This window comes from Muntiacus reevesi, chromosome 13 (assembly GCF_963930625.1).
Source record: "Muntiacus reevesi chromosome 13, mMunRee1.1, whole genome shotgun sequence".
NCBI classification, from domain to species: Eukaryota; Metazoa; Chordata; class Mammalia; order Artiodactyla; family Cervidae; genus Muntiacus; species Muntiacus reevesi.
The window spans coordinates 27,938,078-27,951,968 of NC_089261.1; the positions used below are offsets into that span (position 1 = coordinate 27,938,078).

Genomic DNA, 13,891 nt, shown 5'->3' on the forward strand with positions numbered 1-13,891 from the left:
GGCGAGATCAGAGCTGCTGGCGTCCGGATGAAAGAGCAGGCATGCTTGGCGCTGCCATAGTTGGTTTGCAGGAAGTCGCCTCGGTGGCCTTTTCCTTTCATTCTGTCTCACCTGATGCAGGGCCTGAGAGCAGGGCCCCAGGCTTCTATGGTCCCCGCCTGTTGACTCAGGCCCCCCGCCCCCAGGCACAACTCGTGGTTTTGGACCTGCCCCTGAGACTGCCCTCACCCCGCCCGGGGTTTCTGTTCCAGCACAGTGGGCTTCTTGGTTCACTCAGGCAGGGAGAGGCTGACTGATCTCCAGGACACAATCCAAAGTCCCCATCGTTGAGTTTCAACAGGTCTCCTCAGCAGCTCTAGTTCCTCTGCCGTTTCAGCCATCACAGTTGCCCAGGTCATGCGCTCACATGAACAGCTCAGCCTGGGCCCCTGTGTCCATCTGCAAGTGCCAGAGCGGGGCCCATGCCCCCGGAGCTGCAGAGGCTGAGAGCGGGAAAGAACAGGCCCCTGACAATGAGTCTCTGTCTATGGTAAGGGGTGGGGGGTGGGGGGCTCTGTATGAAGGTGCTCTGCTGCTTCTCAAGGCCACTCAGCCACTTGAGTTCCTCAGACCACACGTGACCTTGACCTTTACTCATGCCTGGAACCCTGGTACCGCTCTTTCTTCCCTTCCCCCAGAGGGATGGGCTGTCCTGGGGCCATGGTGGGGGGGGGGGTGTTGTTTAGCACAGGTCAGCTGTCCCCTCCCATCTGCCTGAGCTCTTGTCCAACCAGATCTGACTTGCGTGCAGAGGAGGAGGCTGAGTAGAGTTTGATCCATGAAAGAATCCTTGTCAGCAGTCATGGATCTACTTTCTTTCTTTGTGGATTTGCTTGTTCTGGACATTTCACATAGAGTTGACTCATGAACACCACGGTGGTTAGGGTCAGAGATCCCTCAAGCAGTTTGGAAATCCACATATAACTGGACAGTTAACTCTCTGTATCCACGGTTACACATCTGTGGATTCAACCACTGGCAGACTGAGTCATACTGCAGTTCAGATTTAGTGACACAAACCCCGTATAAGTGGAGCTGCATACTCAACCCTGCATTGTTAAAGGATCAACGGCACGTGGAGCCACGCAAGATGTGGCCTTTTGCATGTGGAGGCCCCCATATCCATGGGGACCAAGCAGAAGCAGGATAAGAAGGCCCGGAGAGGCTTCTCCCGCTGAACGTGTGTTCTCGGGTACCCCCAACTCTAGCATGTGTCAGTACTTCTGAGTCATTCTTCACTAGGCATTTACTACTTGATCACACACTCTCTGACTGTTGGTTTGTTATGACCTGTCCCCCCAGGAATGGGAGCTTCCTGTGGACAGGTGTTCTGCTCCTCATCTGTTCCCAGCCTCTGGAGGCACCAGTAACCTAGCAGGTGCTCAGTAAATAGCTGCTGACCAAGTAACCCACTCAGGGAGATCTGAGTCCCATGCCTTCAGCAGACTTCCTTTCACCTTCTGTGGGTTCTGTTGCTCATTCCACCCACCCATAGTCTTCCAAACCCCACGCATGGATGACTTTCCCAACTGTCTTCCACCAGTTCCCGGGAGGTCATCACCCCCTGGAGCCTCAACATGACTCACTCTCTCCCTTGCATTTCGGGGCCTCTCAGTGTAAGATGGGGACAGGAAAACCTTCCTCAAGGTTTCATGAGGATTGAATAAGCTAACATGCACCCAAGCCACTAGAGCAGCACGTGGCACACGGCAAGTGCTCTCTTAGGACAGGTTTGTGGGAAGGCGCTGGTCTGCACGCTGCTGAAAGAGGCTCTCTTGCCAGATGCCAGGGCTTGCTGCCGTGAAACTTCAGGCAAGGGGCTCAGCCTCTTTGTCCCTCGGGTCCCTCTTCAGTAACGAGGAGATCCTATGGTGCTTGCTCCTTAGGGTGGGCGAAAGGACTGAACTGACACGTGTAACACGGAGCAGCACCTGGGAGTGTTAGCTGCGAGGATGATTCGTTCGCTCTAAAATGGTGCATTCACAGTGCCACGAACTGGCCGGGAGTCGGCGGCGGCGAACCTGGCTCCCGGCACCAGGCCCCGCCCCAAGCCACGCCCAGTCCCGCCCCCGACACCAAGCTCCGCCCCAAGCCGCCTCGACCCGCCTCTCCCACAAGGACTTTTGTCCACGTCCGGCCGCCGTCCGGCGGTGCTCTCTACTTCCGCCTTCTCCCACGTGGTCAGGTTCGGGCTCAGTCCGCGGCTCCGTGAGTGGGGCCGGGTCAGGGAGTGCCCCACTGGTCCCGGCGTGGGTGGCCGGGGTCTCCCCGACTCCCGAGGGATAGCCGGTTGGGCGGGGCGAGAGGACGAAGGGGGAGCAGGAGGGACTAGGGAGGTCAGAGGTCAGCCTGGGGGTCAGGAAGTCTGGGGTTATCCGCGGGCGGGGCTGGAGCGGGAGAGGGTCCCAGGAAGGTTAAAGTTAAGAAGGGGCGGGGCTGGAGCGTGGCGAGGGTGGCGGGGAGTTCGGGAGGGGCGGGCTGGTGTGTAGGGGCCCCGGGGAGGTCAGGGATTTAAAGGGCCTTGGGAGGGTGCGTCCCGGGGGAGATCAGGGGTCGGGCGCGTGCCCCCTCACCCCCGCCACTCCCGGCACTGCATGGGGCTCCCCGGCCTGCGGGCGGCGGCCTGGGCCCTGAGGAGAGCCTGCGGACCGTGGACCCCGCACCTGGGACCGCGCCTCCTTTGGTAATGACGGTGCACTTGTCTGTGACCCTGGGGTAGCACGCTGACCCCCACTGAGCCCAACTGCATGCCCGGCGAGCGCCAAGCCCTGATCGCGTTAAGTGCTGTCACTGCTCCATTTCTCGGACAGTGAAACGAGGCCAAGTTAGTGGTTGGGCAAGATCTACAGTTAGGGCCCAGCTGGGGTTTGGACGCCGCGGTGGTCAGCCCAGGGTGTTTACCGGCCCATGCTGCCACGGTCACTCTTTCACTGTTTCCTTCTGTGTTGCTCACCGCCCCGCACCCTACCCCCACACCATATCTTTTCAGTTTGCACCCGATGGCCGGGAACGGGGAGGCCCCCATGCCCGTGGGAACCAAACAGGAGCAGAACAAGAAGGCCCGGAGTGGCTGGCAGGGTCCCACCAGGATCTGGGAGGAAACAGAGCAGCAGGCGAAGAAGCTCAAGAGCAGTGAGGATGGGGAGCAGCAGAGGAAGCTGCCCAAGCGGAAGATAGTGCTGCTTATGGCTTATTCTGGGAAGGGCTACCACGGCATGCAGGTGAGGGTGCCCTGAGGGGCCTGGGCAGCTCTGACCTCTCAAGGCCACCGTGTGCTTGGGGCAGGGACCTCAGAGTGACATTTGCCCTGTGAGCCATCTCGAGGTCTCATTCTTCACCTATTCTATTGGGTGGTTCCCATCAAGTAAGAATCAAATGGAAGCAGCTTTGAGACTTGTGTCATCTATACATTGCTTGGATGCTTGTGGGGGGTGTTCACGAGCCTCCTAAGGTGATTAAGGTCCTAGGCCTGCTGATGACCAAGCATTGTGGCCTTGGGCAAGTGACTGGAGCTCTCCGAGCCTCGCTTCCTCTTCTTTAAGATCACAGTACTGGCATGAAGAGTCATTATTAGGCTGACTGATGCTGCTCGCTAGGATTGGGACAGTGTCGGGGATGCTCAGAAGAGGCTGCTGTTTCTCTTTGTCAGAGTCATGAAAGTGACAGTTTGCAGGTACATGGGCACATGAGAATTCCCTGCCCAGCCCCACCATGCAGTCCTTTCCTGAAAAGCAGAAGGGTCTGGGTGCCCCGACAGATGCACGTGGGTTTTCTTCTTGTTCCTGTGTGGTCAGCTCTGTGGCTCTTACACTTTGGTTTCTTGTTCTGTAAACTTCTTTAAGCTTGACTCCCAGGGAGTAATTCACTGCTGTGTAAAGTATCTAACTTAGGCAGAAGTTTAAGAAAACGATGCCCAACCTTACCAAGGGCTGTGGTAGCCTTTACTGTGAATAACAGTAGTAATGAGCTACTTCATTTCCTATTTCACTATTTCCTTTAAAGTATAAGGTTGCACCCATGAACCCAGTTTGATGACCACTGGCAGATTGTGACACTGGGTGAAAACAGTGCTTCGGTCCCACTTAGTGGAACAGGCTAACCACCTCCGCTGCTCTTTGTGGTTATTTAAATGCTTTTTTGAGGGTGACTTGGATCACATGTGTTGTTGCCTTATCGCCGGCTTGAGAATTTTGCCATGTCTCATCATATTCAGTTTGCCTCAGTTTCCTCGTTAGGAGAATGAATGAAGGGTGGGGAGTGACAGTAGCTCACATGGTGACAGGACACCGTGGGTATGTGGAAGGGTTGTTGTCCCTGTTTCCTAATATCTATGCCAATCACTGGAGGAGCATTTACAGCTTCTTGCTGAGTGATTGGCTTACGGTGCCATGGAAACTGTAAGGTGGACTTTGGGAAGAACCTTCCCACTGTGATGAGCCTTGGCGAAGTGCTTGTAGGACTGTGTCCCTTCTGTGTCAAAGGTTTTCTTTGAGAATGTCAGGGTGGTGATCTTACCAGTGTCACGGGATCCTGCAGGACTGGACTGGGGTTACACTGCATCCCTCACCAACAGCACATTCCCATCTGCACCCATTAGATGCTGATCGTACCCTGGGTGGCTTCCATCTTTAGCAGGGGGGCCTGGCTCCCTGTAGTGATGTAGGAGGTCGTGCTCAGGACCTGAGGCAGTGGAGGGGGGGTACCTTAGGTTGCTGGGGGAGGGGATTCCCTAGGGTGATGAGGGAGAGGAGTCCCTCTTTGGCTGGGTGCTGCAGACAGATGGGTCTTAAGCAGGAGGGTGCTGGTCTCATATCTGACTTGTTATTCAGTCGTGTCTGACTCTTTGTGACCCCAACGACTGCAGCATGCCAGGCTCCCTTGTCCTTCACTATCTCCTGGAGTTTGCTCACATCCACTGAGTCAGGAATGCTATCTAACCATCTCATCCTCTGTCACTCCCTTCTCCTCCTGCCCTCAATCTTTCCCAGCATCAGGGTCTTTTCCAGTGAGGCGGCTCTTTGCATCAGGTGGCCAAAGTGTTGGAGCTTCAGTTTCCAAAGAATATTCAGGACTGATTTCCTTTAGGTTGACTGGTTTGATCTTGCTGTCCAAGGGACTTTCAAGAGTCTTTTCCACCCAGCCCTGGTGGGGTTGTCCCATCCCCACCACAGCAGTATTGCTCACTCCCTCGACCCCAGAGGGCAGCCCTGGACCCATGAGCCCAGCGGGTGTGTAGAGTGCAGACTGGGGTCTCCTGGGGTCCTGCCACTTGCCTCCCCTACTCAGCTCCAGAAGAGAGAGCTGCGGCTGGTAAAGAGCTTGGGCCCCAGGCACTGACCCTACAACTTGAGGACTTCTGGTGACAGTAGCAGCTGTAGGGGTGATGTCTGAGCCAGCACACAACTGCCATCAACTGTGCGCTGGCCTGGTGGTGTCGCTGACATGCTCATTACATTACAGAGAAACTGTGTTAGAGTTGACTTTGCCTTGATAATTACTGTGAACACTTTGTTCATTTTTTTTTTTTTCTTTTTTATTCACAAACTAAACCCATCAGGAAATTTTAAAGTTAATAAAGAAGTCTTCTCCAGCATCACAGTTCAAAAGCATCAGTTCTTCAGAGCTTAGCCTTCTTCATGGTCTAGCTCTCATGTCCATACATGGCTACTGGAAAAGCCATAGCTTTGACTAGACGGACCTTTGTTGGCAAAGAGATATCTCTGCTTTTTAATATGCTGTCTAGGTTTGTCATGGCTTTTCTTCCAAGGAGCAAGAGTCTTTTAATATCCGACTAGGTAGAGGGAAATGTTGTCTCAGGTGAGGCCAATGTTGGCTGCCCAGGGTTGGAAATTTCTAGGACTGTGGGGACCCACAGGTGGCTTTCCTACTTCTCACAGGTCGGGGGATGAGCTGCAGGGTCTCTCCGTGCCCACAGGTGTGGGCACACCACACATGCCGCTCCCTGGACCAGCCCCGGCCTAGGGCCCCTTATGGTGGGTAGTGACTCGGAAGAAACAATTTTTCTTCTCTTTTCCCCAGAGGAATGTTGGGTCCTCGAAATTCAAGACCATCGAAGATGACCTGGTGTCGGCCCTGGTCCGCTCGGGCTGTATCCCTGAGAATCACGGGGAGGACATGCGGAAGATGTCTTTCCAGCGCTGTGCCCGGACGGACAAGGTAGGTGCTGTCCCCACATCCCTGGCAGGTGTGAGCAGCACTGAAGCTGCCCGTCAGTGGTTTGTGTTTGTCCTTGTCCCACTTTCCCTCTTAGTGTCTCTATCTCTCAAGATTCTCTTGGTCACAAATGACAGATGCACAGATCAAGCTAGTCTAAGTGGAAAGAAATTTGTTGCCTCATGCGACCAAGAAGCTGGGGCATTTCCGACTCAAGTGTGGCCGAACCTAGGTGCTTGGGGCCACAGGGCCTGATATCCTGTCTATGCTTTCTCTTTGGCTCCTCCTGCGAGTGGCGCAGTGGCCACGACATCTGCCTTAGATCCATCCATGTCAGGCTCATGATACAAACAGGACCATGCATCTGCAGAGGTGTAATATATAAATGGTTACTGCATTCATCCTGAGCACAGAGCTCGATCAGTTATGTAACCAGTGCCCCATCCCCAAAGGATTCCTGCTATTGCAACTCAGATGGTTACCTCTTCCTTGCTCTGCCCTGGAGTTTTGTCATCTAACTTGCATTTTCTTTTTTTCCTAAGTCCTGGAGAATCACGTCAAAGGTGGGACTTTATCTCCTATCTGCAGGATGTCATAGATTTGTTCCCTAGCTTTATGTTCTGTTGAGCTTCGAAGTTCACTTGTAATGTTTTATGAGTGGCACAGCATTCACTCCCTTGGTATACAGAGCAGTGTTCTCGTCTCTGATTATTCCCTTCAGATGCATTTCTAGAAGCAGAAATCCTCCGTGGAAAGACGCAGCGTGTGCGTGGTCCTTCTGCTGAAGAGACCAGCGTGCCGAGCGTCGTGCTCCAAGTGCAAGGCCCAGCTGGCCCTCCCACGTCTGCTTCCTTTGCAGGGCGTGTCTGCGGCCGGCCAGGTCGTGTCCCTGAAGGTGTGGCTGATTGATGACATTTTAGAAAAGATCAACAGCCACCTTCCGTCTCACATTCGGATTCTGGGTAAGCCATGAGTCACCGGGGCTGCTCACCAGGTGGTGGCCGGTCCCAACAGGGACACGCAATTCCTTCTCTCGCTGAGTTTCTCTATTGTGGAGATGAGACAACAGAGCAGTTCCTCAGCGGTTGGTCGCAGTGGCTGTACATCAGTTATAGAAAAGGATTCAGGACTCGTGTCTCCTTCAGGAAGGGACACAGCCGGACAGACAGACTCAGGCCATCGGTGCAGCACTTTGGCACTACATGTGCCTTGTTTTAACCAAATGCTTGGGTATAAAAGTCTGGATTTGATCAAATTAAAACAGGGGCAATTATTACCTCTTGTAATAGGCCTGATAATGGGATTTCTAGGACCTTTTTTTTTTCTTTAAATCCAGTCTGACTCTCTGCCTTTTAGGTGGCTTATATGTGCCATTGGTGTTAATAATTATTATAATGTGTGCTGGGATGGCTGGGCGTAGATCTTCTTGCCTCCTGTTTCTCTCTGTCCCATCTGTTACTTTGTTCCACTCCTCTGTTTGTCCCTCCTTTTGAATTAATTGATGTTTCTTATAATTGCTTTTAATTATCACTTTGGGCTTCCTTGTGGCTCAGCTGGTAAAGAGTCTGCCTGCAAAGTGGGAGACCTGAGTTTGATACCTGGATTGGGAATTTCCCCTGGAGAAAGGAGCAATTTGGTTAGTTAATGCTATGACTCGCTATAGGTTTTTTGTTTGTTTGTTTAAGTGATTGCTTTGGGGTTTAAATTTAAAGCAAGAGTTGGCAAACTTTTTCTGCAGAGGGCCAGATGGCCACAGAAGTCGTGTCTTGACTCTTGCAACCACATGAACTATAGCCCGCCAGGCTCATCAGTCCATGGTATTTTCTAGGTAAGAATTCCGGAGTGGGTTACCATGTCCTTCTCCAGGGGATCTTCCTGATCCAGGGATCAAATCTGTGTCTCCTGCATTGGCAGGTGGATTCTTCACCATTGAGCCTCCAGGGAAGCCTGAATTTACTTCTAGTATAACATAGTTTTGTTTTTATTACACTGTGGTCTTTCTCTCCCTGGTAGGGTAATCCCTCTTGCAAACCTCCTTCTAGAGCCAGTCCTCTTAAAGTCCCATTTGATGCTTCTTAACAGTCATTTCCCCAGGGAATATTCTAATGTTCGCCATGGGTTATTCCCCAGTTTTGCTAAAGCAATACCAAACCCTATGCACAATCGCAGCTGTTTACACTGCCTCTATAACATGACACCACACGACCATTAACAGCCCAGCTGTATGGTCGACTGCCAGCCTCCCCCACCCTCTTGGCGATTATGTTCCACACAGTGGAAATTACGTGCTGAAGCATACTTGTGGTGCTCAGTGTCGACCAAGATGAATTCTTAAAGCAAGACAAAAAACAAAAATAAGATTACCCCAAATCAAACATAACAGCAGAAACATGTGGTGGAGAGCACAGGGCAGGTGCAGCCTTGAACTGGCAGTGGTGGGTGGAGGGGCAGGGGCAGCTTGGAGGCACTGGCTGCTGTGGAGGGCTGTCGGGGGGGCATCGAATCACCCCTTGAAAACTGAAGCCAAAGTTGGCCTTTAAGTCAGGCTCCTTGTGAGGCTGACTCCTTGCAACTTGGTTGTGTCTTCAGCGTGAGGACAGCCATGCAGCAGGGAGCATCCAGGCCACGGGGGACTCTCTGGTCCCCAGCTCCCAGAAACCATCCCTACCAACAGTTCTCACCATCCTTGTAGAAATTTTCTGTACAAATATAGACATAATCTCTATATATGTATTCCTGTCACAAAAAGAATTCCCCTTCCTGTAGTTCTCCATTTTGCTTTTCTTTCTTTTTTGTTTATAATTTATTTGTTGTTGTCGCTCTGGGTCTTCACTGCTGCGAGGGCTTTCTCTAGTTGTGGCAAGCGGGCACTACACTTTTAATTGCAGTGCACAGGCTTCTCATTGCGGCGGCTTCTTTTGTTGAGAGCACAGGCTGTAGGTGCTCAGACTCAGTAGTTGTGGTGCACGAGCTTAGTTGTCCCAAAACATGTGGGATCTTTCCAGATCAGGGATTGAACCCATGTCCCCTGCATTGGCAGATGGATTTTTATTCACTGTACCACCAGGGGAGCCCCATTTTGCTTTTTTTTTTTTTTTCACTGAACGGTTAAATATTTTTGGAGCTCCTGCCAGTGCAATGAGCCCTCAGCCATGAGGCCTCCGGTCCAGGTGACGTGCCACCTGCCCTGCGGGCCTGCCTCCCATTTCATCCTGCAGATGTCTAGGAGCCACTGATGGCTTTCCTATTGCTGGGCTTTTTAAGCTTCTTTTGCTGTTGATCACAATGCTGCCCCTGGCCTCACCTGCAGGATGGCTTCTGACCCATGGGTTCCGAGTCAGGGACACCAGCTGGTGCTTTGGTCTCCATGGCAACTGGTCCCCCTGTGCCGGGTCCCCCTGGGATCCGAGAGGCGAGAGCAGGATGTCCAGCACCTTGGCCGACCCTGGGTTCTGACAGATGCTTAAGAGTTGACTGTACTGGTTGGTTTGGCTCTGGAATGGAGTGTCTGGTGGACTGAGGGTTTAGCACATGGAGCCGGGTCCCCCTCGGGCTCATCTGGGTTTGGAAGGCCATGTGCTAGCGCTCAGAGCTGGTCATGGGTGTCATCAGTCTGTCCTCATCGCTTCCTCTGCCTCCAGGACTGAAGAGGGTCACGGGCGGCTTCAACTCCAAGAACAAGTGTGACGCCAGGACCTACTTCTACATGCTGCCCACGTTTGCATTTGCCCACAAGGATCACGACTCGCAGGATGAGACGTACCGGCTGAGCGCAGAGACACTGGGGCGTGTGAACCGGCTCCTGGCCTGCTACAAGGGCACCCACAACTTCCACAACTTCACCTCCCAGAAGGGGCCCCACGAGCCCAGCGCTCGACGTTACATCCTCGACATGTTCTGTGAGGAGCCCTTCGTGCGTGAGGGCATGGAGTTCGCTGTGATCAAGGTCAAGGGCCAGAGCTTCATGACGCACCAGATCAGGAAGATGGTGGGGCTGGTGGTGGCCATCGTCAAGGGCTATGCGCCTGAGAGTGTGCTGGAGCGATGCTGGGGCGAGGCCAAGGTGGACGTGCCCAAGGCGCCGGGGCTCGGCCTGGTCCTGGAGCGGGTGCACTTCGAGAAGTACAACCAGCGCTTTGGCCACGACGGGCTGCACGAGCCACTGGACTGGGCGCGGGAGGAGGCAGAGGTCACGGCCTTCAAGGAGCAGCACATCTACCCCACGATCATTAGCACCGAGCGCCAGGAGAGGTCCATGGCCCAGTGGCTGAGCACCCTGCCCATGCACAACTTCAGTGCCACTGCCCACGCTGCCGCTGGCCTGGGCACCAAGGTGGGGCTGGGGGCTAGGAGCCAGGGGAACCATGGGGGCTGGTGCCGGCCTTCCCAGGAGCTCAGCCAGGCGCTCGTCCACAGCTGTCATTGATTGTGCCCCTTCTATAGACGAGCAAGCGTAGGTGCCAAGAGCTGCGTCATTCCTCCAGGGTCAAAGCAGTGGCAGGAGCAAAGGCCAGGGCAGAGGTTCTGGTGGCTGGCTCATCTGCTCTGTGCTTGGTGACCCTGGGTGAGGGACACGTTCAGTGGCCCGTCTTCCCAAGTGTGAGAGGGAGGTGACACTGGGACGTCCTTCTCTGGCTCACGCACTTGGTCGGTGCGCATGTGTCTGACTCCAGAATGTGGGATTGCTTGGGCCCAGGACACTGAGCAGCCCAGCGGTGTTCTCCTCGCCCAGGGTGGTGTTCCTGTCCAGGCCTACGGTGCTTCCCTCCATCTGCGGGGGAATGCAGGCTGGTGCAGACCCTGCATTTTGTCCCAGCTCCCAATCAGGCCACTCTGCTCAGCAAGCAAGGGAGCCAGGCTTGCTGTCAGTACCTCCCAGGGCCCTGGCCCCAAGTGTGACTCATCTGTTATATAACTACCAACCTTATGTTAGAAGGAGAACATCCATGATTCAAGGTGCTGGAGCTAAAAGTTAACATTTTAACTTCAGTTCTCAATTCTTTATCCTGCAGTGAGGGAGGTCCCCAAAGCCCATGTTCTCTCGTGGTGGCCCAGCAGGCAGTCAGAGGGTGAGATTCCCACCTGGAGCTATGGGAGATTTCTTCCCACGTTCTAGATATCCAGAAAGACACTGTCCTTCCTCCACAGCTGGGCTTGTAAACTCAGGTGCATCCAGGGAAGGGAAGTAAGCAGGGTGGGCCAAGTGTAAAGAAAGCAGGCGTGCAGGTCAGATGGTAAGTAGCATGCAGTGTCAGGAGGCAATAGGGCTTGGTGGAGACTGTGGCCAACAGGAGAGCTCTTTCTCCACCTGAAGAGGCAGGTGCGGTCGGTTCAGCCAAGGGAGGTGGGCCCAAGTGTTGTCAGAGCTTACATTTTTTTTTTCCAGAGAAACTGGCATTCCAGGATTTTATATGAAATATTCTACCCTTTATTTATGTACTTTGGGTTGCGCTTCTACCCTTTGATGGTAGATGGTTATCAGTTTTCCCAAGCACCATGAGGCCAAGTCAGGCATATGTACAGATATGACCTGGGGCCAGGCTTGCCCTCTGCTTGATTCTGTGAATAGAGGTCTCTGGCCATTTGCCATCTGTACATACTGCTGAGGGGCTTGTACTTGTCCAGCTTTGCAGTGGTCCAGTTTTATGTTCCCAGGGTTCTGCAGTGGTGGCCTCTGGGCATTTGAAGGAGCCCAGTGAAGACCTCCCTTCTTGTTCCCAGCCCCTGGCTTTCCCAGTCTTAAGACAGGTTCCTGAACCAGTTAGGAGAGACATGGAGTCAGGCAGGTCACGCCTCAGGCAGGTCAGGGCAGCCCGACCTCCTCCCTGGGAGGAAGTGCCTGCCCCCAAACAGCATGGTTCCTCACGGCTGTCTCCTGTGTGCTGTTGCCCTGCAGGCCCCCAGCTCCCTGGAAGGCAGTGACGGGGTCGGGGACAGTGACTGAGGCCCCGGGAGCGTCTTGGAAGTGGCCCACGACACGTGCCGGGACCTGCCAGCCTGCTGTTGGCTGTGTGCCTTCGCCAGATGGGAGAGCCCCCCCACGTGCCCTCTTCACCTCAGGGTCTTGAGACCTTCGTCATTCTGACTTTTCCTCACAGGGAGAACCTGCTGCAAATCTATTTTCAGCTCAACACGTTGACTACACACACCTGAGCATGTAAAGACTTATTTTTTTAAAGAAGCGATTTTCTTATTAAATAAGTACAAACTTGGCTTAGTCACTTGTGTTCATTTTTGAGCTGGGGTGCTGGGCATGTGGGATTCTTAGTTCCCCAACCAGGGATTGAAGCTGGGCTCCCTGCAGAGGCCTAAGCAGTGGACCACCAGGGAATTCCCACTTAAGATACTTATTTGACTTTTTTCTTGGTCTTTTCTGTGGGTCTTTCATGGAGAGAGACGGTATGTGCTGTGTTAGTTACAGGCCTGGCTCCGCCTCCACTCCGGGCTGTGAGAAGAGTGGGTTGGTCAGTGCGCATGTGCGGGCAGGCAAGCTGGTGGAGGCCGGAGTGGGCGGGACACTCTTGGCAGGATGGGCATTTAGGTTCTCAGGATGGGGCTCGGTGGCCCGGAGAGCCGCACAGACAAGAGAACAGGGCGACTGTTGGGCCATGCAGAGCAGTCCCCAGCGCCAGAGAACATGGGTTCCTTCTGTGTGTCCACCTGGCCCCCTGCACATAACTTTCATCTGGATCCATCCATCCCTGCCATGTTCCACACTTAAGGAAGAAGCATGAGACCCAGGTGGGAGGGCTGAGGGCAGAAGGAAGGGGCACACTGTTGAACCTATCCCTTAATGAGCTCTCCTGCCAGCAACTTCATCCCATAATTGGCTAGAAGTGTGTCATGTGGTCTTCCGTAGCTGCAAGGGAGGCAGGGAATGCTTTTTAAGCGGTGCCCTGCAGAAGAACAGTGATGTTCTGTCAGCAAGGAAGAGAGGGTCAGGAGGTGGCAGTTGCTGAGTAGCAGCAGAAGTTCATTTCAGTCCAGTTGCTCAGTTGTGTCTGACTCTTTGCGACCCCATGGACTGCAGCACGCCAGGCTTCCCTGTCCATCACCAACTCCTGAAGCTTACGCAAACTCATGTCCATCAAGTTGGTAATGCCATCCAACCATCTCATCCTCTGTCCCCTTCTCCTCCTGCCTTCAGTCTTTCCCAGAATTTAGGTCTTTTCCAATGAGTCAGTTCTTCACATCAGGTAGTCAAAGTATTGGCGTTTCAGCTTCAGCATCAGTCCTTCCAATGAATATTCAGGACTGATTTCCTTTAGGATGGACTGGTTGGATCTCCTTGCAGTTCAAGGGACTCTCAAGAGTCTTCTCCAACACCACAGTTCAAAAGCATCAGTTCTTCAGTGCTTAGCTTTCTTTATAGTCCAACTTTCACATCCATACCTGACTACTGGAAAAACCACAGCTTTGACTAGATGGACCTTTGTTGGCAAAGCAATGTCTCTGTTTTTTAATATGCTGTCTAGGTTGGTCATAACTTTTCTGCCAAGGGGCAAGCATCTTAATTTCATGGCTGTAGTCACCGTCTGTAGTGACTGGAGAGCCTCCAAACATAAAGTCTGTTACTGTTTCCATTGTTTCCCAATCTATTTGCCATGAAGTGATGGGACTAGACGCCATGATCTTAGTTCTCTGAATGTTGAGTTTTAAGCCAACTTTTTCACTCTTC

The 13,891-nt window shown here is 53.3% G+C and overlaps 1 protein-coding gene across 3 annotated transcripts; it reads left to right on the top strand.

Annotated features, from left to right (window-relative positions):
• Positions 1 to 2,202: 2,202 nt before the first annotated feature.
• PUS1 (pseudouridine synthase 1) lies at positions 2,203 to 12,430 on the top strand. 3 transcript variants are annotated; one of them, XM_065904728.1, is made up of 6 exons: positions 2,203 to 2,247; positions 3,029 to 3,260; positions 6,079 to 6,216; positions 7,073 to 7,175; positions 9,855 to 10,546; positions 12,110 to 12,430. In XM_065904728.1, the coding sequence occupies exons 2-6, from the start codon at positions 3,039 to 3,041 to the stop codon at positions 12,155 to 12,157; spliced, it is 1,203 nt and encodes a 400-aa protein (XP_065760800.1). In that variant the 5' UTR covers positions 2,203 to 2,247; positions 3,029 to 3,038; the 3' UTR covers positions 12,158 to 12,430. The 3 variants fall into 3 exon arrangements, with proteins under 3 accessions (XP_065760800.1, XP_065760801.1, XP_065760799.1); XM_065904729.1 differs by lacking the exon at positions 2,203 to 2,247 and adding an exon at positions 2,253 to 2,382; XM_065904727.1 differs by lacking the exon at positions 2,203 to 2,247 and adding an exon at positions 2,460 to 2,722.
• Positions 12,431 to 13,891: the final 1,461 nt, after the last annotated feature.